The sequence below is a fragment of the Mus musculus genome, chromosome 7 (genome assembly GCF_000001635.26).
Source record: "Mus musculus strain C57BL/6J chromosome 7, GRCm38.p6 C57BL/6J".
Classification (NCBI taxonomy): Eukaryota; Metazoa; Chordata; class Mammalia; order Rodentia; family Muridae; genus Mus; species Mus musculus.
Window position 1 is genome coordinate 10,152,067 of NC_000073.6, and position 24,502 is coordinate 10,176,568.

The window sequence follows — 24,502 nt, forward strand, 5'->3', positions numbered from 1 at the left end:
TTATTCATTATTTGGTTTTGATTCTTCATTTTTCCTAGAGTTTACAGTTCTGCATTTGATATGGTATTGTGAGATTTCATCAATTTATATATGAAGGGAATAATTCTATTAACTTTACTATTAGCACAGATTTCATTGTGTCCTAAAATATTGTGTATGTTTTGCTTTCATCTCCATTGCATCTAGAATATCTGTTATTTCTTTCTTTTTCTTTCCTTACACATTGTTCATACAGTAGAGATTTGTTTGATTTTCATGAGTTAGGCATTTTTTTGTTTCTGTTGTTCTTAAAATCCAGCTTTAATTCATGCTTCTCTGTTAAGATTCAAGGAATTATTTCAATCATTTGTTGAGCACTTCTTAATAACAGTATAAGCCAACTTTGTAGATTATTCTGTGAGGTGCTAAGAAGAAGTTATATTCTTTTGCTCTTGAGTACAATACTGTATAGATATATTTGAACCATTTTGCTTCCTAATACCACTTAGTTTTCTCATATCTACATTTAGTTTCTCACTTGATGACTTTTCAATTGTTGAGAATGTTGTGTTGAAGTCTCCCAAATTTAATGTGTGGGTATTGATGTTTTATTTAAGCATTATTAAAATTTCTTTTTCTCATGCTTGTATGTTTCACAAATTCTCTTGCATTTTGAGCAATGATACTCAGAATTAAATGATAAAATGGTCGATTTCCTTTGACAAGTATAAATTATCCTTCCCTAAGTCTTTGGAGTAAATTTGGTCACTCATCTATTTTACTAGATACTACAATGGATATAATGCTTGCTTCTCAGGTCTGTATACTTGGAAAACCATTTTCCCTCCCTTTACTTTCAGGTAATATATATTTGTGTTGCTGGGATGTATTTCTTATTCATAGCAGAATGAAGAATTCTGTCTTTACATTTATTATTTTAACTTTTCCCCATTGTTGGGTAATTGTGTGCATTAATATTTATAAATACTAATATTAACCAATTTTAATTTCCGATATCATGAAATTGCTAGTGGTAGCTTATAGGTTTCACCGTGAGTGTGTTTTTGTGTCTGAGTGTGTATGTTTCTGTATATATGTCCTCTATTCCTTTGATTCTACAAATAAAAACAGAATTATGAAAAGTCATACCAAAGTTCCAATAAAAACATTCTCTTTATAGAACAAACAGTAGTGTAAAGGAAGAGATAAAGTATGGACATCATAATATTTATGTACTGTTATACCTGTTAATAAATGCTTCTAGGACTATAGTTTTGGAGGACCACAATGCTGGCACTACAGTATGCAAGCATTGCAGTGAAGTAGAAAATGTATAATTAGATTTTGCAGCCATATCCATGTTCTAATAACCAGCCACTGAACATTATACAGCAGCTTACCAAATGTTCTTTGGTTACTGTACATAAAGAGTGAGTATCAAAATTATATAAAGAATAAATAAAACTGAACATCAAGGAATAATTAGCTAGACTTTTAAAAGTTATGAGAATTAATATTCTCAGAAGGTGAAATTCAATTGACTGAGCAACTAGACATGAAAACGTTTAGCATCCTAAGCCACAAAAGAACATTAAATTAAAACCACATTGAGGATGAACTGAAAAGTGGGGAAGGGAGAAGGGAAAAACGAGGAAATATTTGGGGAAACAGTTAGAAATAAAGCATACTTATGGGATATTACTACAGTAGAATCATCCTAAATGACATAAATCTATGAAAGAAAACTAAAATTATTCACTATATGATAGGGGAGTTATAATCTCCTAAGGCCAGCTCTTGCAAGTAAATGACACTTTGAGTACTGATATTGAATGATATTTAATTAAACTGTTGACCAAAGGGAATCCATGGGAATCTACCAACTTCCCAGGCAATTTGAAAAATCATAGGTTGTCTTCAACAAACTGATAGCAATGACTCATTGCTAAAGACAATATCAACATTACTTTTTGAACATGGAGTAGTTGAGCTTATAACTTTATAGAGGCTTCATGCTCTATTCTAAACAATTGACACAGTAAAAATTTTGTATGGTAGTAGAAATGGAAACAACAGCAAAATCTTTGATACATAATATTTGTCCTGCCTACAAGATAAGGCAATGGTAGCACAAAATTTGTGAGAATATTAAGCAAACAATGCAAGATTTATCTGAATTACCAATACACAATATTGTCTCGAGGAGACACTGTTTTCATGATCAAGTATGAGATACAGGTACCTAAAAACCAAATCCTACTATTCACAAAAAGAGTAACAATATTACTTGTAATGACATTTTGTTAAACTCATAGGTCAGTGCCTTACCAGACCTATATCAGTATCTTTTTTCTTCTGTAGCTAGAAAAAAATTGAGAGATCAACAGCTAGATATTATGTGGAGAATAAAAAACTAAGTATACAACAAGCATCTCCATTAAATATCTGCCCCCATGCCTTAGGAAGCACCATGACAGATGGAGACAAAGGAATGTAACAGCTGAGAGAATGGAGGACACCAAGGAAACAATCCCTTCTGCATCAACAGCATTGACACTGTAGAAAATAGATATTTAACCAAAGGAATACGGTTTCAATGGAACTGCCCCATTTGGTGTCCTAGTGCAGAAAATAGATGTGGACACAGACACTGTCTCTATTCCTGAAGCAATGCTTGACTAATAACAATCTTGTAATGCAAATGTCACCAAAGAAGACTCATCAGAGAAGAAAACCACTCTTAATGTTAGACTTCATGGCCAGTAATACACAGCAAAGAAGAAATAATCTATTATGTATCATTGGAGGACATTGTCTAAAAATTTCATACCAGAGTTCTAAGTTTCAACACTGTTTTCTAATTAAACATATATATATATATATATACATATATATATATATATATGTATATGTATATATACATATATATATATATATATGTATTTGTTGTTGTTTATTATAATTCTGTTGTATTATATTACTTACTGCAGTTTTGTTGTTGTTGTTTGTTTTGTTTTGTTTTGTTTGTTTTTTGTTTTTTTTTTTTGGTTTCCGGACCTTTGTTTTAGTTTTTGATTTGGCTCTTCAATTTCATTGAGCTTTATCTTGTCATTTGTGGGAGTTAACAAATGTAAAGTTAGAGTGTGGTAGAATTTATTCTTTATGCCTTAGTACTTTGAAGTTAGGATAGTAATTCTTTTCTAAATATATATTTTATTTGTATTTTCTGTGTATGTATTTTTGCCTACCTGTGTGTCAGTGTAGCACATGAATGCAATGTCTATGGAGTCCTGAGTAGGGCAGAAGATACACTGGAAAGTCAGTTTCAAAGTGTTGTGATTCCCAATTAGGGTTTTTATGAATTAAGTAGGGTCCTCTATGAGATTAAGAAGTATTGAACAGCTGAGCCATTATTCTAGCCCCATTCTTTTTTTTCTCTAAATTATTTTATTATTTTTGTTCCAGCCATTGGACACCATTCTGCATCCCCCTCCTACAACTCCTCATCCCATTCTTCCTCCCACTTGCCTCTCATAGAGTGCTTACTAACTTCCCTCTCTGCCCCTACACCAGGCATTTCACTTCTCTGGAGCCTCCGGTATGTCAAAAATTAGGCATATCTTTTCTTACTGAGGCCTGACCATGCATTATTCTGATATATATCAGAAATTTTGACTCTGGGTTGATAAGCCTATCCCTCTACTTGAGGCTATCTCTATCTGCTGGACATAGACTATTTGTGTTCCCTCCCCCCCACATTTGGGAAATATGGGTAAGGTTACCTTCATTGAGTCCTGGAGTCTCTCAGCTCTCAGTTCTGTATTACTTCCTTAAGGGTCCACCCACTTCCCACCCTTGGAGGCTGCACACTCCAATTCATTCTCCTGGCTCTCTGGACTTCTCTCAAGCACCCCTCTCCACAAACAACTGAGGTAATTCTGTTTCCTGTCTGCCTCCTTCCTCTTTCTGTGTCCTGTGGTTATTTTGTTTCCCCTTCTAAGTGGGATTGAAACATTCTCTCTTATTCCTTCCTAAAGGTTGAACTTCTTAAGGTCTATGGAGTGTATCTTGGGTATTCTGTACTTTTCGGCAAATATCTACTTATCAGTGAGTACATACTATGTGTGTCTTTTTGGGAATTGGGTTACAAGAGCAAACTGACCAGAGCGAGCAGAGGTCCTGAATTCAATTCCCAGCAGCCACGTAATGGCTCACAACCATCTATACAGCTACAAAGTACTCATATACATAAAATAAATAAAAATAAATCTTTAAAAAGGGTTCTTCATATTCAATGCATCATGTATCAAATTATCCACAAACCCTTAGATATCAAATCATGTGAATTTTTGAAATGGGGATGTCTAGATCATGAATAAAGTATTAATCTCTACCTTAGTAGGCTTTTCTAATGTTACAAGAAATCATTTGTCCACTTCATTAATTTAATAGAGGTCTGGAACCTTGATTTCCAGCATCTAACTAGTACAGTTCAATTGATCTTTTGCCATTTTCTTTTCTCCCCGGGCTGCTCCACTTACATGGTGACCAGGAAATATAATATATAGGGACATATACTTAAATGTAAAAAATGAGTAAATATTATTAAAATTCAAGATTGGAATATAATAGAAATGTAGTTTTAGAGGAGATTGAGTGTTATAATAAATTTGAGTAGAATTCCCATAAACTGCAGTTGAGTATCACATCTTTTGCTGCAAAAATAACATCTTCAATGAATTTATAATGAGTAAAATGTGGATGTTAATGCTTAATGTGTTCCTTAAAGGGACATTGCTATGATCATATTTCTATGAAGAGTAACTTCCGGAAGTGATAGTTTTTATTAATGCTGATGCATTTTTTACCCATTCAGCATCCTATTTTGGAAGGAGAATTGAGAAATGTGAAGGATTTATTCTAGTTGCAAACACTCAATTGTCTTTTTGGAAATTGCACTTTCTAGGAAGCAGCATAGTCAAAGCCTCAGGCTCCCATGCCACCCTTTGAGATTATCTTCCTCCAGAAACTCAATCACAACTGCAAACTGAGTGCAGTCTCTGAGAAAAATTAGTTTTATGCAAATATCACTAGTTTTACATATTCCTTCCATATCTATACTTTTGACATATCTACACAATTATTTTAATTTTTCTTTTTTATCTTTAATAATTTTTTATAGTCCAGTCATTATCTTCTTCCCAATTCACCCCCTGTAGTGGCTATTCCTGGTTGTCAACTTGACTATATTTGGAATGAACTACAATCCAGAATTGGAAGGCTCACCAGTGACCCTTATCTGGAGGCTTGGAGATCCTTATCTGGATCTTGGTTTGGAGATCATGAGCCAAAGTGGCTATGGATTCCAGAAGATTGAATCTCCGAGTTTAAGGAACACACCTTTAATCTGGGCTACACCTTTCATCTGGGATTAAAGGTGTGGTGGAACACATCTTTAATCTGGGCTACACCTTCTGCTGGAGACAATATAAGGACATTGGAAGAAGGGAGTCTAGCTCTTGCTCCTTCACCTGCTTGCTGTGTGAGACTGAGTACCTGCTAGATCCTTGGAATTCTATTCACAGCTGCGAGTGAACAATTGTTGGGAATTGGGCTGACGACTGTAAGTCATCAATAAATTCCTTTACTATCTAGAGACTATCCATAAGTTCTGTGACTCTAGAGAACCCTGACTAATACACCCCCTGACTCTTCTGCATTTCTTACCTCTTCCCCCATCTCCAAGAGGATATCACCACCTCCCAAAACACAAGACCTTCCCAATTTCTGGAATCTCAGGATTCTGGGGTGTTAGGTGTGCCTTCTATCAATGAGGTCAGACAAGGCAGTCTATGCTGCATATGTGTCAAGGACCTTAGTTTCTGAGAGGTTCTGGTTGTCCATGTTAGTTGAGACTTCTGATCATTCTATGGGGCACCATTCTCTTCAGCTTCTTGCAACTATTCCCTAATTTAACCACAGGGGTTCTCAGCTTTAGTTCATTGTTGGATATAATATTTTTGTATTGGAGAGCAGAAAAAGAACATTTCCATTTTAGACCATTGTCTGATAGCTTGAAGAGCAGCTGAAGAGAACAGGCAATATCTCTCATGTGTGTGCTCCTATTGAAAATCAGAAAATGTGCTCTGATTTCATCTTTGTTGATTCTTTAGTTTGTTTATTTGTCAAATTGATTGTTAGATATGATAGATGGTTTCTATGTGTAGTGCTATCTGTCCTGGAACTCACTTTCTGTACAAGATCATGGATAAAACTTACTTATCATCTTTTACTGAAAGTTACTTATTCCTCATTTTTCTTCCATTGAGATTTGCCCCTGGTAACTTCCAGTAAAAGTTGATAGAAAAATGAGGAATAAAACTGTAATAATAATTTAAAATTTTAATTTTCCTAGAGAAAATGAATCAAGTGAATGAGTGCAAGATTTTATGCACAATGCATGCAAGATGAGTAAATATGCTACTTCTAGAAATCACTACAGGACCCAGCAAGAGTGATTCTAAAACTGGATGCATGCACTGTAACCCACTGTATTTGGTAGGTATGTACCAATTTCTCATTTGAAAGAATTCTAGAAATATTTCTTCAGAAATGTGATTTCTCCCTGATTTTTTTGATAGAATTTCTCTCAGGTCTCAAGAAAATTATGTAGATCTTGGGTGCAAAGATACATCCAAGAATCCCTGCACTGGATGCCAGGATGGAGAAAATCTCTACAGCAACCATGACCTTGCCCTTTGTGCTATGGTAGACTGGGAGGAAGGTAACCCAGACACTACAGAACACTAGCATGCTGAAGGTCAGGAATTTGGCTTCATTGAATGTGTCAGGTAGATTCCTTGCCAAGAAAGCCACAGTGAAGCTTCCAAGTGCCAGGCAGGCCAAGTATCCCAGTACACAGTAGAATGCAGTAACTGAGCCCTTGTTACATACAAGAATAATGTTCCCATGCTCAGAATGTTCATCAATATCAACAAATGGAGGAGAGACTGCTAGCCAGATTGCACACAGAACACATTGAAATAGGCAACATATGGGAATGATGTAGTTGGGAGTCCCAGATACCAAGATGTTTCTCAACCTTCTTCCTGGGCCTGTGAATTTGAAAGCCAGAATGACAGTGACTGTTTTGGCCAAAACTGTGGAAACAGCCACAGTGAATACAATTCCAAATGTGATTTGCTGTAAGACACAGGTGACTCTGTTAGGGTGACCAATGAAGAAAAAGGTGCACAGAAAACAGAACATGAGTGACATGAGTAACAGGTAGCTGAGGATTCTGTTATTGGCCTTCACAATAGGAGTGTCATGGTGCTTCACAAACGCCCAAAGTACCAGAGCTGTGAATGCAGAGAAGCAAAAGGCCATTAAGGCAAGAGCCATCCCCAAGGGGTCTTCATATCTTAGAAATATCACAGCTTTCTGCATGCATTTGTTCTGTTCTGTGTTGGCATACTGGTATTCTGGACAATTCACACAGTGATCCATATCTGATTTCCAAAGAAAAGTTTAGTGAGTGCTGCTTTAGAAATTTATTGAGAAGGAATTTCAAGTAAATAGTTGACAGGAGCCTTGCAATGCTGCCCTGATGCTGGAAATATAATTTTAAGGACATTGCTGGACAACATTGTTTTTGATTCATAATGTCCATGAATATTTAGGGGAAAATTGAATTTCTTTGTCTTTTTAACTTTGTTGAATATATCATTTTTAATGTTATCAGAAACAAAGATTTCAAAAACCCCTTTTTGCTACTATGTTGATATCAAATTGATCATTTAATTTAAAAGGATACAATTATAAACCACAATGTGGCTGGGTTATGTTAAAAATACAAAACCCTCCACTCAATGTTTTCTGATGTCATTGACTTTTATGAGTTCATTCCCTATGACACACTGAGACTCTGACTTCTACTGGGACAAGATCTGTAAAATGTACTCGAGAATTCACTAGCTTAAACTCATTATATAGAAACAATACTAAATTGAACAGGTAGGCTGTGTGTTTGTACATATATATATATATATATACATATATATATACATATATATATATGTATATATATATATATACACATACATATATATATATATGTTTATATATATTTATATGTATGTATATATATATATACATACATATATATATATATATATATGTTTATATATATTTATATGTATGTTCTTGTAAATGCAACAATTTTATTATTGAATTTAAGTCATTACTGTAATGTCATAAGCAGGTAGAGAATGAGAGATAATAAAATATTAATGTTTAAAAAGCAGAACACTTTTAAGAAATGTGCCTGAAGAGGTATCCTTATCTGTCAATAAGTAAACAAAAGTTCTGATTATTATTTGAGACATTCACTGAGATTAGAACTGATGGCAGAGAAGCCTCTGTAGATACTTTGTACTAAGAAGTCCTTTACCTTGATTCCTTCTTCATTTGGAATGCTGAGCACACTTATCCTTGCCTTATCTCCATTTCTATATGATTCAGAGGAATCCTTGAGCAAGAGTGGTAACCCAGATCATTTGTGTTAAGCAATATTATCCCATTCCTAAGTTGTAATTCCAGTCATGGCTGCAATATCAACTATGAGTGTATTTGAACTTAATTTTAATATCTTTTCAGAGAATGTTGATATACTTCCTTGGTTTTCAGAATTCTTATCTACAACAATGCATTTTTGTAGAGCTATTATTTGATAAGTTGCCTAAAAGCTTAAGAAGTTGTATTAGCTATAAATAGAATACTTTTCTCTACCAGAGAACCTGGGTTCAGATTCCAGCACACATGCTAGGTGTCTCATAAGTGTATGTAAATGTACAGACATCGGGTATTATTTGTGTAGCTGTATGTGTGTTACGTATCCCACACACATAAGCAATTAATATAATAAAAATATTTTATAGATACTTTTGTGGAATTCATGGATGTAAAAATTAATTCTTATTTGTTTTTACATCTAAAGCATTTTCAGTAAAATAATTAAAACATATTTTCATGCATAGTGTACTTTGGAATGCATGACTTCAAAAGACATATTCTGAGTAGGTTGCTTGGTTCTAGTACATGCATCATGGGAATAAACTCAGATTGTAAGCCTTGGCAACAAATGATTTATCAATTGAACAATATCACAGGAATAATGCTACACACACTCCAGTGTAGTCTGCTTGACAGGCTGAGAAGCCTGGAAGAACTCACAAGGCAAAGAGTTTCAGGGAAACTCACCTCCTGGAACCTTGGTGTTCTCATAACCCGTATAGTAATACCTTATCCCCGTGTTACTCTGGTGTATGGATCCACGAGCTCTCTTTTAGCATTATTTTATTGTAAGTGCATTTAAAGATTGAATTCTGACCTAGCTAAGCCTTGGCCAGTGTTCCAACATCCTGGAAAATCTTTGAAGCCGACAAACTTGGAATTCAGTAGGAACTCAGTGAGAAGATTATCTATTCAGTAACATTCAAAATTACTTCTAGTAGAGAAGGTGAAACTAATTAGGCATTATGAAGAACGGAGCCGGTATAGCTCAGGGATGGTCTGCAGAGAGTTTACTTGGGACAGTATCCAGTCTTACCCAAACAAGGGAATACACAGTGGCCTAGTGAATAGGTAGATTTACCATGAAAGAGTTAGGGAATCCCCCTGAGACAGGTTTCTTCACTAGGCCCAAAGAAACAGCATAATCAGGCATTTGCTAAGTACCTCTGGTGGTGGGTTTAACAATAGACTAACATTACACCTGGCTCCATTCTTAGTGTCATCTGCCTGGTCCCCACCTTCTTTTGGTGTATACATTCCTTATGTTTTGTGTCACTGTAACTCAGTGGATGTATCTTGCCTGGTTTCTTGTTATTCTGTATAAAAACTTCGATGCTCAACTTGACAATACATTCAGATTCTACACAACCTATGGTGTTGATCTGTCTGTCATTCATTTCGCCAACTCCTTGTCCAACAGTACCAGAGACCTGTACTACAGATATTGGACCAAGAAGGTCTGCGGCAGCATAATAGTTCTTCTAAGAAATTTAATTCATTTCATTGAATGAAAGGCAAAATAATAGAAAAGCTAACTATAAACTTTAGCATTTTGTCAACCCTAAATAATTTTTATAGTAATTGATGTGTTATCTAATATACTGAACATGAGTCTTATCATATATTTAACATTATTGGTCAACTCTTGTCCCATACTTCCTGGATTCATATCACATTTTGCTTTTAACATGGCCCTCTGACTATTACATACTGAGCAGCTTCTCATAAATTTGCAAATACTTTTGTATTCTATATTAATTTTACAGAAAACATGTATTTTGTATCCATCAGTTTCATGACCCATTCCAGTAGATTATTATATTATAATTGCTTCTTCATGGGCTTTAATATGTACATGGTGTGCATAATCATATGTAGGACAGACATACTCAGGAAATATGACTAAATTAATTATTTTTTAAAATTGTGACAAAAATATATTGTACATGTAGTTTTACAGTAGATTAATTATTGGGAAAGTCTTCTGGGGATATTCACTAAAATTGAGTTTTATTTTTTAAAGTATTTTGTTTTGTGTGTGTAAAATGTAATCTGCCATGAATTTTCAATGAGTGAGTATGTGGGCTAAGGCAAAAAGTATATGCGTTTGGTTTTTAATGTATTTGTTGATTTGGGGTAGGATTTTTTTTTTACTGATTTTTATGCCTACATCTAGTAAATATTAGCAGTTGCCTTTTAGTTGACTTCATCATTCCAGTGTGGTGCAAATATATATATTTGTAAGATTTATCAGAGCAGAAAACACTTACTTGTATCATTAGAAATTTCATTTTCAGGGCAGAGGCTGCAAGTGAAACAGCAGGCTTCCACTCTCTCCTTCCAAGATCTTCTGAATCCAGGACCACAATCTGCACTGCACACAGAGGATGGCATCTGAGAAGAAAATTAGACACATACTGATAATGAGTTTTAGATATTCTTTTATGTTTTATATAAGCCCTTAAAAATTTAATAAGCTTATTTTATGTATACCAACTGGTAGACATTTTATATTGTTCATTGTTTAATGGCCAGTTGTGAATATTGGGAAGGCATTGAAGAAATGTTGGATAATTTGTGAATGTCTAGTAATTCAGGAAAAAGAGCTGCTAGTGATCTTTGTGCAAAAACTACAGAGATTGCAACCTGATGTTTTTACTTTTTTATTTTCAATTTGGCACTAAGTATTGTAAACAGACATAAGGAAATTTAATTGAGATATTTTCTCACCCAACACTAGCCTTTCCTCATGAGTTTGAAGCATTTTCTTAATTAGTAATTGATATAGGTGTGCCAGTCTCACTATGAGCAGCAGAGCCAGTAAGTAGTGTTCTTTTTTTTTTTCCGTCTTTTTTTTTTAATTTGGATATTTTCTTTATTTGCATTTCAAATGTTATCTACTTTTCTGGGTTACATCTCTCCTGGAAACACCCTATCAGTTCTTTATATCTATGTTTTAATGCCAGTCTCCCAATATCCACACTTGTCTTTTCATGAGTGTACATAACCCATATGTCAAATCTTTCCTTCTTACTTACTTTACTTATTATCAAAGTTTAATTAAAGCAACAGAAAAGCAAGTTAGTATTGAAAGACACTTGAAACAGGAAAAAATATGTCCTTAAATTACAGATAACAAATATAACCTTGAATGAATAAGCATTGCAAAGCATGAAAGACTGTTTATTAAAAACAGCGGAACATGCAGACACTGCTTAAATATTGTTGAAAATGATAAATCTATGTGTAGTGACCTTAAATATAGAGTGTTACATGAAGTCAAAATGCTCTACACTGGCAGCAAAAACTGGAAAAAAATGAACAAAAATTAGATTGTTTAAAGTTGATTGAAGATTTGAGAAATTCTTCCTGTGTTTTTGATATTGTGAGTCTATGCCAATGCCTGGCAAACACAGAAGTAGATGCTCACAGTCAGCTATTGGATGGAACACAGGACCCCTAATGAAGGAGCTAGAGAAAGTACTCAAGGAGATAAAGGGGTCTGCAACCCTATAGGAGGAACAACAATATGAACTAACCAGTACTCCCCAGAGCTGTGTCTAGTTGCATATGTTGCAGAGGATGGCTTACTCAGCCATCAATGGGAGGAGAGGCCTTTGGTATTGCGAAGATCATATGCCCTAGCAGAGGGGAATGCTATGGCCATGAAGCAGGAGTGGATGGGTTAGGGAGCAGGACAGGGGGAGGTTATGGGGGCTATGGGGATAGCATTTTAAATGTAAATGAAAAAATTATCTAATTAAAAAATTAAAATGTAGAATTTAGGAATAAGGAAAAAAAAGAAAGAAAGAAAAAGAAAAATGGTCTTGTCATGAAGTACTGGTAAATTAATACTCCCAGTGAGGATGAGTATCTCCTGTTTTCCCCAACATTTTCTTTAAATTTTTGTTTACCCTTTGTAAAATTTTAAAGAATATTTTGAGTTAGATTTAAAAATGTGGCATACTTTTATACTTTATGTTAATTTATTTAAGGTATTATCTCCTTATCACAAATGAAGGGTTTGTGCTCACAACATAGGGCAGAATGACAAGAAACAGATAGAGATTTTCAGATATCTGCCTCTAACATGCTTGGATAAAAACATGAACCACAAAAACTACCTGATAATATTTCTGAGTTTCATGGATAATATTTTTCCTCTGCAGGTATTATAGCACTATCAATCGGTTTGTGAAAGAAAATGTTCTAATACCAATATATGTTCCCTCTGTTCTATGACTTGTTTTGTTTCTTTTTCTCTGAAGGAATGTTGGACTTGATTAAAAGCTGTTTCTGAATGTTTTTGGAAAATAATTTAATTCTATATTTTGGGTGTATTACATTTAATGGATCTTCATATATTGAACTACATTTGAATCCCTGGAATAAATTCTCCCTGGGAGGAAGAGAAGATGGTGAGTGGAAAAATAATGGAAGATTCCAGTATGTGAGAAGATGGAAAAGATGTACGGAGGGTCTGGCAATTGAACAGAGGTGTGTAGAAAATGGTGATGGTAAACTGTGTGTAATAACCAGGTAGTCCCAGATGCCAGGAAAACAAGAGCCTCCCAGGGCCCCATAGGGATGACATTAGCCGAAATACCCCAGAATAGGGAGAGAGAACCTTTTGAGACCATATCCAGAGATTAGACACGGCCTTCCAGTTGAGTGATGTGGCCTACCCATCTCAAAAGTTTTAACCCAGAATTGCTCTTGTCTAAAGGAAATACATGGACAAAGAGTGGACCAGAGACTGAAGGAAAGGCCACACAAAGACTTCCCCAACTGGAGATGAATCCCACATTCAGACAGCAAAGCCAGACACAATTGTTGATGCGAAGACATGTTTTCTGACAGGATCCTTAGAGGTTCTTTCAGATCCTGAACAATAAAGATGTGGATACTCACATTCAACCATTGGACTGAACACAGGGACTCCAATGAAGGTGTTAGGGAAGGACTGAAGGAATTAAAGTGGCCATATCTGGCATTAATGTGAGGAGAGGCCCTTTGTCCTGTGAAGCCTTGATGTCTCAGTGTAAAGGAAAGCTTGGATGGTGAGGCTGGAGTTGTTAGGTGCTTAGAGGAGCACCATCAGAGAAGCAGGGTAGGGGGCATGATATAGTGGGTTTACAGAGAAGAAACAGGGAAAGAGGATAACATTTGAAATGCAAAAATTAAAATATCCAATTTTAAAATATTGAAAAAAGGAACAAATACAAAAATCACAATAAAAATGGGAGTATATCTCATGTATAGGTGCTAGCTAAACACACAGTGGGTTCAATATTCTACCCTACAAAAGTAATAGACAACAGTAATACAAGGGCCGGTTTAGTAGTAAGACTGCATGTGTCTTACTTGTATTAAGCTAAAGGCTTTAATTTTTTTAAGAGCCAAACGATAATCAGCTTATACTACTTATAAGCATATTCCTTTATAGTAGGATACTCAGATCACTGCCATGCTTGTTGAAATTGTTACCCTAATTTTACATCATGAATAGAGGTCTAAAATACTAATTTTTACAACTGTCCCTTTTAAACATGAATTAATGTGTTCATTTGCTCACAATTAAGGTAGAAGTTTGTAACAGAACTAAAAAAAAAAAACCAAAAAAAAAAAAAAACAAAAAAACAAAACAAAAATCTTCAAGATCACCTTTTCTTAGAGAACAACTCTAATAAAATAGGACCTGGAAGGGGAAAAGTTCGATAGGGAAGGAAAATCCAAGCATAAAGCACTGCTTAAGATAACCTGATAAAAACCTGATAAAAACCTCAGGCAGTAAAAGCTCAGATGGAAAGCTCTGAATGCCTGGAGAAAAAATGTATGTCAAAAGATAATTCTCAATTACTACATTACCTAGAGTAGGTTATGCACTGACCCTTAAAATGTGAGAAATAAGAGGTAGGATATACAGATCGAACATGAACACTGATAATAAATACTGGTTTGTTGTTGTTGTTGTTGTTGTTGTTGTTCTACCTCCATTAAGAAGTATACCAGTTGAATATTAGGAATATGGTTGCAGATGTTTTCCATAAATGCCCTACTACACATCAGGCCCTATTCAAGGCATAAAGGTAAAAATAATAAATTTCTACATATATAATCTTGCTATTTACTTAATGTTTCTTCATATAAAAATTAAAGTACATTGTGATAAATGATGTTTTATATGTCCATGTAGTGTGCCTCATGGACATGTATGAGGGGTAACTATCACTTCTGGTGAAGTATTGCTTCCTTAAATATATTATAAGCAGCACAACTCCAAAAAACTAATAGTTTTCTGGCTGAATAAATAGAGTGTTGACAAAATCCAGTGTAGGAAAAAAAAAAAAGAGCAATCCAGGAGTATCAGTAGTTGTGGAGGAGTATTAACTCTGATTAGATTGCAACCAAAACTGAGAATTGGTCTCATCCCAGAAACCTCAAGAAATCCTGTCCATAATAGATGGAATAGTCAAGATGAAGGAATGAGTTGGCCTAATTTGGGCACACATTTCAGTGTGATTTTATTTTCACACTTATGCTCCCAAGGCCTGAGGTTTATATAAGATTAATTTCCACCTAGGGCAATAGGGCATTTCTGGGTCACAAAAATTTGCCCACTGTCCTTTGCATTTGGGAAATAGGTTATGGTTAATCAGTGATCAAAAAGACACCAGTAGTATTTGATTACAAGATTCTTTTGTTTGGGCTGGAGTTGAAATGGGCAGTCTATTTCAGGGTTTTTATGTAGAATTCCCATTGACATTACATCATTGTGTTCAACGAATTCTTTTGCAGTTCAACATGAATAGTTTATAGGGGCTTCTTATACTTATTCACATGCACATGTGGAATAAATATTTGGCATCAATAATTCCAGATGTTCTGAATATAGAATTCACAGTTTCAACTATAGTTTCAAAAATAAAGTATTCTTGGTAATAAAAAGTGGATAACTATCACTCAATTGTCTATCACTACCTCGTGCTTCAATCACTACTATTTAATATATAAGATATGAAGTAGGATTTCCTGGTCCTTTCTCGCAGCTCAGTTTCATATGTCTATTTACCATAATGTGTTATGAAAATTTTTCTCCTATTATGATGTCTTAATTTTTGTTTAATCTTATTTTACTTTATTATTCTCCCACAGAATCCTGTTATTTCCTAATGAGGAACAGAAAATGTGTCTGATGGAAAAGGCTGTTGGGAGGGAAATAAAAGTATTAACTATGATGTATTGCACGTAAAACTGAGAATTGGTCATATCTCAGTACAAGGAAAGGGAACTGTAGGTAGGATATGTTGTGTGAGAGCAACATACTATTTTCAATAAATAAAAAAGAAATCTCAATTAAAAAAAAGTCTCACTGTTCTCAGACAATGAACTTTCTCCTGTGTGTTCTGGTTTTTTTCTCTTTTCGGATGGTTAGGTGTTTTTTTCAAGAATTATTCTATAAATATCCATCTCAAATTTTCTCAAATTTTTATTGTTCTCAAATGTCTTTTTTCCCTCTTATTAAACATTATAGTTTTCCTCATTTTTGTAAATAAAGAAATGTTCTCTTATATTTGAACACGTCTCCCCACCCTCTGCAGGCAACTAAAGAATGTCTTCAAAAATAAAGCAGTGTTGTTGTCTTTGATTTCATTTAGAGAATTTTAACACGAGTGTACAATTATAACTTAAAATTATTTGTTGCTTTTACCTGGTTCCTGTTTTTGCTGTATTTGAGGTGTGGTAATAGCTATTTCTTTGCCTGATGTTTTAGTGCAGTCTATATGTTCCTTTGAAATTCTGTTCATCTTAATTAAAAATGTGAAGGGGTTCTTCCATTTATTAAAATGTCATGTTGTTGTGAATATGAATTTTTGTAATTGTGTTCATTAATGAACACGGTAAGTATCCTTTTGTTTTGTGGGAAAACATTTTTGGGTAAAATGATTAGGGTTAGCAATTATGACTCCTAGTGTTTCCTAACTGTAACATTGGTCTCTCTCTTATCAACACCTGTTACAGAGGTTTAAGATAAGGGAGTAGATTACTGTGTAATAACAGCAACAAAGTGAAAAATATTTTGGTTAATTTACAGGAAAGAAAATCAAACAGTGGTGAAGAACAGTTTTGTATTCTTTAAATTTCAGAAAATGGTTCTGATGTGACATAGGTATATTTTATGCGTGTTTGAATCTTCAAAAATTGAGGAAAGTGTCAAAATAAACATAATATAGGAACCTAGAAATTGGTTCCTGATGTTACAAAATTTTTATTTCAACATGTTTCTGTGCATCCACTTGGCAGTGTTTACTGCTGTGTATTGTAAATCAGTAAGTTAGTACACACTCACCTTTCTACTTCCTGTAGCCAACTCAAACATGTCTAAATGTAATTGAAAGTGTTCACCATGTGGAAAATATGGGCTGAACTTTCCTAACTTCACCTTAATCCCAAGGTGTTTTGAGAGATTCCAAAAGTGAAAAATGTCATAGTCTTCCTGCAGTATCACTCTCTGTTTCATAATTACTTTGTCCCCAAGAGGATTAGTAAAGTGGGTCTTTCTCAGAAAGGAGTTTACCTAAAATATAAGCATTGCACTATATTGTATATACAATTCCTTCAAGTTATAAAATGTATTCTGATTCCATAGTATAGGTAACTATATATATATATATATATATATATATATATATATATATATATATATGCATATATAAAGAGAGAGAGAGAGAGAGAGAGAGATCTCAACAAACTATATTGGATAAATGAAATTATGATATTCCAAGAATTTCAGTTCTCTCAGTGAACACTACCAAAGACAAAGAGATTAAAATGCAGAACCAAATGCATGTATGCAATGCATACAGAAATATACACATACACACAGACACACTAATGCAGAGAGAGGTCCAGGTCTTTCCCAAGTCACCCATGTAATACAGCCCTATACTTAATTACACATAAATATAAATACGTGTTCACATATATATGTAAACATTCAGTCACATAAAAGACATATATACATTCAACTAGAAAAACAGCTATGAAATTACACTGATACACAGACAATCAGAGAGAGAAATAGAGATAAAGGGAGAGAGGATAATAGTGAGAAAAAGAGAGAGAGAAAGAGGGGAAACACATGGGGAGAGTTATAAACACATAAGCACCAGCCCAGAATGATAATAACACACAGGGAAATTTATGTTCACAACTAATAACAAAACGATAGGCAAAGGCCAAGCCAAGCACAAAGAAATTGTCAGACACATAAACAGTAAAGCAGACACAAATACGTAAAAACACATACAAACACTCACAAAATAAATACAAGTGTACACTAAGACACATACTCTGACAAAAACACACAGAAAAATACACACACATATATAAACACACATAACAAGGAAATCATATATAGAAAAATTGTAGCTCTCTTACACAGTCATACAAAGAAATAATCCTGTATGTTCAAAGCAACACAAATATAAACACGGATAGACAGACAGAGTAAAACATGGATATCTACACAGTGAAATTATATATTCACACATATAAACACATTCATATATACAGAACTGAGTACCAACACTATTTCATGTTTAGTTACTCTCAGAAAATGAAGTAAGATACTAAGAGCATATTCATTGGAGAAAGTAATGGAAACCATTGACAAATATAAATAAAAGTTATCTTTTCATCATGGAGAAAAATCATGGGGAAGAGTGTTAATATCCAATATTGGAAGGGTTGAGCTGACATCTGAGTGCTTTATATAAAACCCCGAAATTTTCATCGATAATCTGTGATTTCTTTTACCAATCACATTTATAAGAATCACTAGGTTTTTTTTTTTCTTTAGGAAAAATTGTCTTAAACTTATCTATTTTTCAAAATATTTCCTATTTCTTTAATTCTAGACATCTGAGAGACACTAAACAGCTATGCTATTGAAGACACCAAACACCATCCAATAAAATAAACTCTACCTTCAAGCAGTGAGAACTGGCTACTTTTCCATTATCTATTGCCTGATTATCAACCTGTTGAAGATTTGTCTCATGGAGTGCATGGGCCATGGCATAGACAGCATTGTATATGTTTTGGCTATCATCACTAAAAGTTATCTCAAACTTCTGTCCCATTAGCCAATCCAATGAAGAATTTGCTGAATAATTCATCAGTATTTTACAGTTACATGCTGAGTCTTCACAGTTAAAATATTTCCACTCTGGCATTACTAGAAATGCATCTGTGCTTTTGAGATGGAACAATGTTTGTAGGAAATTTTTATAGCCAGAAATCTCACCATGGTGGGGTAGAAAAGTAAAAGTCCCATAGAATGGGCCATGAGTTAAGTCTTTCTTACTGGTAGGGAAATTCAGTTGTACTGTGGTGACCCATATTCTCTGTATAACTGTAGATTCCCATATTCTGAAGTTCAATTCAATAAAATTGCTTGTTTCCCCATAAATAATAATAACATTTGTGGATGACATCATAATTTGGTTGTAGTCCATTTCAGTTGAGGCATATGTGAAAATGTGAGAGATTCCTATCATTTTCACAAAGGCAAAGCAAATTTCCTTGCCTTTGCTCTCTTTTTTCAACTGTGACAGAAACTGATAACCTTCATCATCATCTGAGATGATAAGGCCGACCCAGTTCCAGTGGAAATAAAGTATGAAGTAGACCATTGCCAATGCTAGAGATGTGTCCTTTGGGGCCATCTGATAGACATAGGGATATTGTTCAATATCATTGATGATGGAACTGTAAGGTCCGTATGTAAGTTGAAGGAACTACAACACAAAAAGCAGCATGAGGTATAGTGCACCCAATAAAACCAGTAATCATATTTACCTTCAAAGAGTTGATTACCTGTGACTTTTTCTCTCATCTCTGATTCAAATGAGCAAATGTTCAATCCTGTCACATCTATTTCTAATAGTAACTGAAAGCTTAGCTCCTTAACAATCATGCAACAAAATGTATCTTCATGTTATAATAACTGCCATTTTGTCTTTCAGTTTTAGTCTTGATATCTGTGTTCTCAAGGTTTAGAGGGATTTTAATATATTTACAATTTGGGGACATTTACCTAATACATTTTAAAAAGGCATTTATTCCTTAATCCAGAAATACTTCTTCTAAGATTTGACAGAAAATTCCTATGCAAAATACTGCTTTGCCTTTTAGAGAAAAATTACTTGCCCTACTTGAAGGTATTCCTTCTACACTAGAGTTTGTAACACAAAAATAGTGCCAGAGATCTCCATTTTAAGACGAGTCTCCAAAATACTCTGGGAATATCTGCATCTGTGCCTCCTCATGAAACAGATAATCTGAAGAAAGTACATTTAAAAATGTACTTTGTAAAAGTTTTAATAGCAGATCAGATTAAAGAAAGAAAGAAAGGAAGGAAGAAAGAAAGAAAGAAAGAAACAAACAAACAAACAAACAACTTTCATCCTACTAAATACACAGGTAATTATGTGTCAAAATATCTAGGACTCATAAGTTGTATCTCTTGAGGAAAACATACAGAAACAATGTTAGATTGGACGGAGTTATCTCCTCCATACAAGTGCCTTGTAATAATAGAAAAATAATAATGTGGAAAAATATGAAAGAATGAGGTATTGGAAACCCATAACCCCTCCTTCCTATAAAAGTTCAATTGTGAAGGTCTACTCTTGTATCTTATGATGAAGAAACAAAAGAAAAACAAGATAAGACATAGCAATAAGTTCCAAAGAGGTAATGACATAACCTCTATACTATTTAAAAATGACTTATAAGCTGGGTGTGGTTGCGCACGCCTTTATTCCCAGCACTTGTGAGACAGAGGTAGGCAGATTTCTGGGTTTGAGGCCAGCCTGGTCTACAAAGTGAGTTCCTGTATAGCCAGGGCTATAACAGAGAAACCCTGTCTAAACCCCACCCCCAAAATGATTTATAAAAATTAAAGCAGTATGTTGCTGAAATATTTGCCATAGTGTCTAATGAAAATTGGCATTATGACCCTTTATGGTTAGTTATATAATCACTGGTAGTAAAAATGGCTAAATTCACAGACTGGATTGGAGGTTTTCATCCACTCCAGTGTCACTGAAATGTCAAAAGTGGCCAGACTAAGAATGGTCTGTCATATCTGTGCGCAAAAATACTCCAGATACTTAAAAGTTGGTTTATAGAGGAAATTTTTGTAAAATATAATTCTGTCCCATCACAATTTATTATTGATGACTGAACTTATAACACCACCATAACTCTGTTATTGTACTATTTACCAATGATAATCTAAACTTATGAATAAAATGAAGATAACACATATGGGACAGAAATAATACGTTTTATGTTTTGGAACAACATGAATCTTTCTCTGATTAATGAGATTTTTATAAAGAAATACTCTGACTGCCAGTCAGTCAAGGCTGCAACATTCTCTATAACACCCTGTCAGACTCAATTCTTCATTTTCTCCTCTATTCCTTCTTTCTGGAATCTGTCAGCTTCTGGAGGTGGCACATAGCAGAAAGTCAATCATTCCTCTAAATAGTAAGTACACTGGAATTGCATAGATTGACCTAAGCATAAGTCTAATCTCATCCATTAACTTTCTTAACATCTGTCAAAGTCCTCCAAAGAGACATGATGTTAAGAATTCCTGGCCTATGATAACTCACATGTGGAGATAAGAAAATGTCCAGGAACATTTGAAAATATAAAGATGTGGTCATATCGGGTCCTGTAAGCAGAAATGAACACTTAGTCTCTTCATTACAGAAATAATTAGGAATACGCTTATATTTTTTCCGATCAAGAAAATCAGCTGTATTTGTCATAGTTTTCCCATCACAATGGCCCAAATTATATTTTATAATCAAAGACATATTTGGTAAAAGATCAGGATTTCTGTTGATTTCATCCATCGAAAACGCCAATGCCAAAGCATATTTGTGGTTTTTATTTGTTTTCCTGTAAAAGAGTACAGCGATTATTAAGGACAAATGTAAATACACAATCATTTGTACTCAATAGAAGCACTATACTGTACTGGATGTTTCTGGCTTTGTCCTCTAAAGATGGAAACAAATGGCTTTTGTTGTGAGATAGAATTGAATTGGGAACCTGGAAAAAGAGTAAACACTTTACATTTTCATGGCAGTATTTCTCCCATAAATAAGATATGGCATTGACCTCATCCACAGAGAACATTCCTATCTCTGCTTTTCAGTGCTTTATCAGAAGTTTAAAAAAATGGAAAACCACATATATTGACAAAACTGTAATTCAGAATATGTCTTCATTTTGAAATTATTGAGCAATATAGGAATACATGTGCTATGAGACTCATTGAGTTCATAATATTTTTGTGAAATTAACTTAATTATTTAAGGTAGTGAAAATTTGACTTATCAGTGCATAATAGTCTTTCTGCAGAAAACTTTGGTTTCTATACTAACAATCACTTATAATTAGTGGCCAATTTTCTTAGCATTTCCCCTCATATCTATCCTCATTTTCTTATTTTTCTTTCATTTTGCTGAAAGAAAATCTCTTCTAAATATTTATTTTAATGAATTCAAACATCAAACATGCATTTTGTAAATGATACATGCCTATGCATATGTTTGTATGTATATGAACAAGGTTTGTTTAGGTCATAGTAGGGCAATACTTCCAAGTGTTTTATAAGATACTTTGCAGTAGCCTATCCTCAGTTCAATTGTGAAAGTATACACATTCACCGACTTTCTAGTTACAAAGGAATGTGATATAGTCACTCTGGATACTCTTATCATTATAACTGAATTTCTAGGAAACATTCTTGATAACCTTTCCAGTTACAACAACACTAGCATCCAACTGAGAACTAAGAAAGTAAGGAAACTTCTGTGATATTTTATGTGCCAATATTATATGCTTATAAAATAGAAGACATTTTGGGGTAAATTTTATAGAATATTTTCTTTTTTTGTTAAAAGTGTGCCACAGGACATTGGTAATGGAATAATAACATATTGTGATTGTGTTTGTAGTTACGTTTATGTAAAGTATAGTATCTCATGTCTCATCCTTGTCATTTCATATAATCTTATCAATGAACATTAAACATATACCTATATATTTAATGATTAAATTTAAGTAAATGCAATGAGGTTTTCACCAAAAATTGTACCCCTGTGGTGTTTTCATTCTATATTCTATAAAAAATGCCACTTTAGAATATTCTTTATTAACACACACAAAAAAAATCAATTAAAAATTTCCAATATCCAAAAGAAATTTGAGAATATATCTTCTGCAATGCTTAAACTACTTCCTACAAGTTAACTTTAGGAAGCACCAGTTACATAAAGTATCTGTGTAACCTAGTATTCTAAACTTTTGTATTTAAAAAGAACTATCAGCAATCCACAAAAATGGGTATTAATATCACATTGGTATCAATGTGCACATTGTAACAGGTGCACCTATGTTTAATAAAGACCCAAAAGATATAAATGGATCAGATATTAATGAACTAAGACATGAAAAAAGACAACATGTTTCTTAAATATTGAGATAATGCTAATAAATAACTCCTGTAACAGTGTTCTCAAGTGTTGCAACTAACCCACACCACAGAATTAACCCAATGCAGTGACATGGGATATAATTAGCCTTCATTGATATTGACATCCTCACTATTCAAGGAATGTAAACATATCATTGGATTCCATATGTTTCAATATTTTTTACTCTAAAGAGAGAGTGCAGAACTGAAATTAATAAATATAAAAGTCAGTGATTGTACATGAACAGTGGGAAGTACAAAGCCACAGTGCTTTGAATTTCATCTTTTAAAGCACAAAAATGTCCATCCAGGCATTCATATGAAATGTGAATTTCTGAGTGTAAATCTCTTCTCTTTTCAAACTTGATGAAGCTTCAGAAGACAAGAAGTGACCACATGTAATGAATTTGAGAGAGTAAGTTTGTATATATGTAAAGTTCTTGACAACTCTATGTTCCATGAAAATTACTGTAACCCAAATATGCTCGGGGAGCAGCAAAACTGATGGAAAGACTGTCAACAGTATTTATTACCATAATTTTGCATATTCTCAGAGTAAAACACAATGAAATATTACAGAATCATTTTTAACAAGTCATCACTGTCTACAGTGCAGTGAAAACTGTTAATAGGAGGGCTTTATGTGAAGAATCAATGTAGATAGTCCTTTATTCCTCAGCTTCCAGTATTTAAGTCAGAGTCTACCTGACTTAAAGAATACCAAAACCTTCATTGGATTACTTAAAAGGAGAAACTATGATTTATTCTGTAAGAGAAATAATGTTGTTTCTTAGTGTTCATACTTAGCAACAGTACAAAAGACTCAAGCATTTGCCTAATCTTTATCCTCAGAGCCCTCAAGAAATGTTCAAGTTATCATTTACATGGAAAATACAAATGCACTTACGAGACATTAAGAGTCTCCTTGAAATTATATTTTTCCATAGGCATCTGAACTGCTCCAAGGATGAAAGAACAAGTTTGATCCAAATCTTTACCATTGACTTCATTCAGGTTTAGTCTCCAAAAGCATGTGGAATCAATGTAATTGGCCATGAGAAGTTCAACATTGAGGAGAAAGAAGACTCGGACTAAAATGAACATATTTGTCCTGCCTTAAACCTGGTCAGTGTGGATTGTGAAGTGCCATGCATATCAGCACATCAAATTTCTGCCTTCATTTATTTCTGTAGTCAAAGGAGGTGTTTGTTCCATAGTTATGATTCATATTATTTTCAGATTGCTCCTGAGCCCTGGAGGAATTCTTAAACACTGTCTACCCTGGGGTTCTGCAATTGGTGTCCACAGCCCATGTAATAACATAGATATGTAAATACATAGAATAATATATTCTTGGGCTCCATAATATCACTCATGTTTTTGAAC

The 24,502-nt window shown here is 34.0% G+C and overlaps 1 protein-coding gene across 1 annotated transcript; it reads right to left on the bottom strand.

Moving 5' to 3' along the window:
• Nucleotides 1-6,585: 6,585 nt before the first annotated feature.
• Nucleotides 6,586-24,220, bottom strand: Vmn2r52 (vomeronasal 2, receptor 52). Its single transcript, NM_001105191.1, has 6 exons — nucleotides 24,024-24,220; nucleotides 21,243-21,534; nucleotides 18,543-19,355; nucleotides 16,904-17,131; nucleotides 10,824-10,947; nucleotides 6,586-7,490 (listed from the first exon to the last, which is right to left on the bottom strand). The coding sequence occupies exons 1-6, from the start codon at nucleotides 24,218-24,220 to the stop codon at nucleotides 6,586-6,588; spliced, it is 2,559 nt and encodes an 852-aa protein (NP_001098661.1).
• Between the last annotated feature and the right edge of the window lie 282 nt (nucleotides 24,221-24,502).

Excerpts from the sequence above, each read along its gene's own strand:
- Vmn2r52 (NM_001105191.1), bottom strand. The coding sequence starts at position 24,220 with ATGTTCATTTTAGTCCGAGTCTTCTTTCTCCTCAATGTTGAACTTCTC. Across the intron at positions 19,356-21,242 it reads ACATTTTCTTATCTCCACAT|TTCCTTCAACTTACATACGG; the intron begins GTGAGTTATCAT and ends TTTGTGTTGTAG. Across the intron at positions 10,948-16,903 it reads TGGCTACAGGAAGTAGAAAG|ATGCCATCCTCTGTGTGCAG; the intron begins GTGAGTGTGTAC and ends TTTTCTTCTCAG.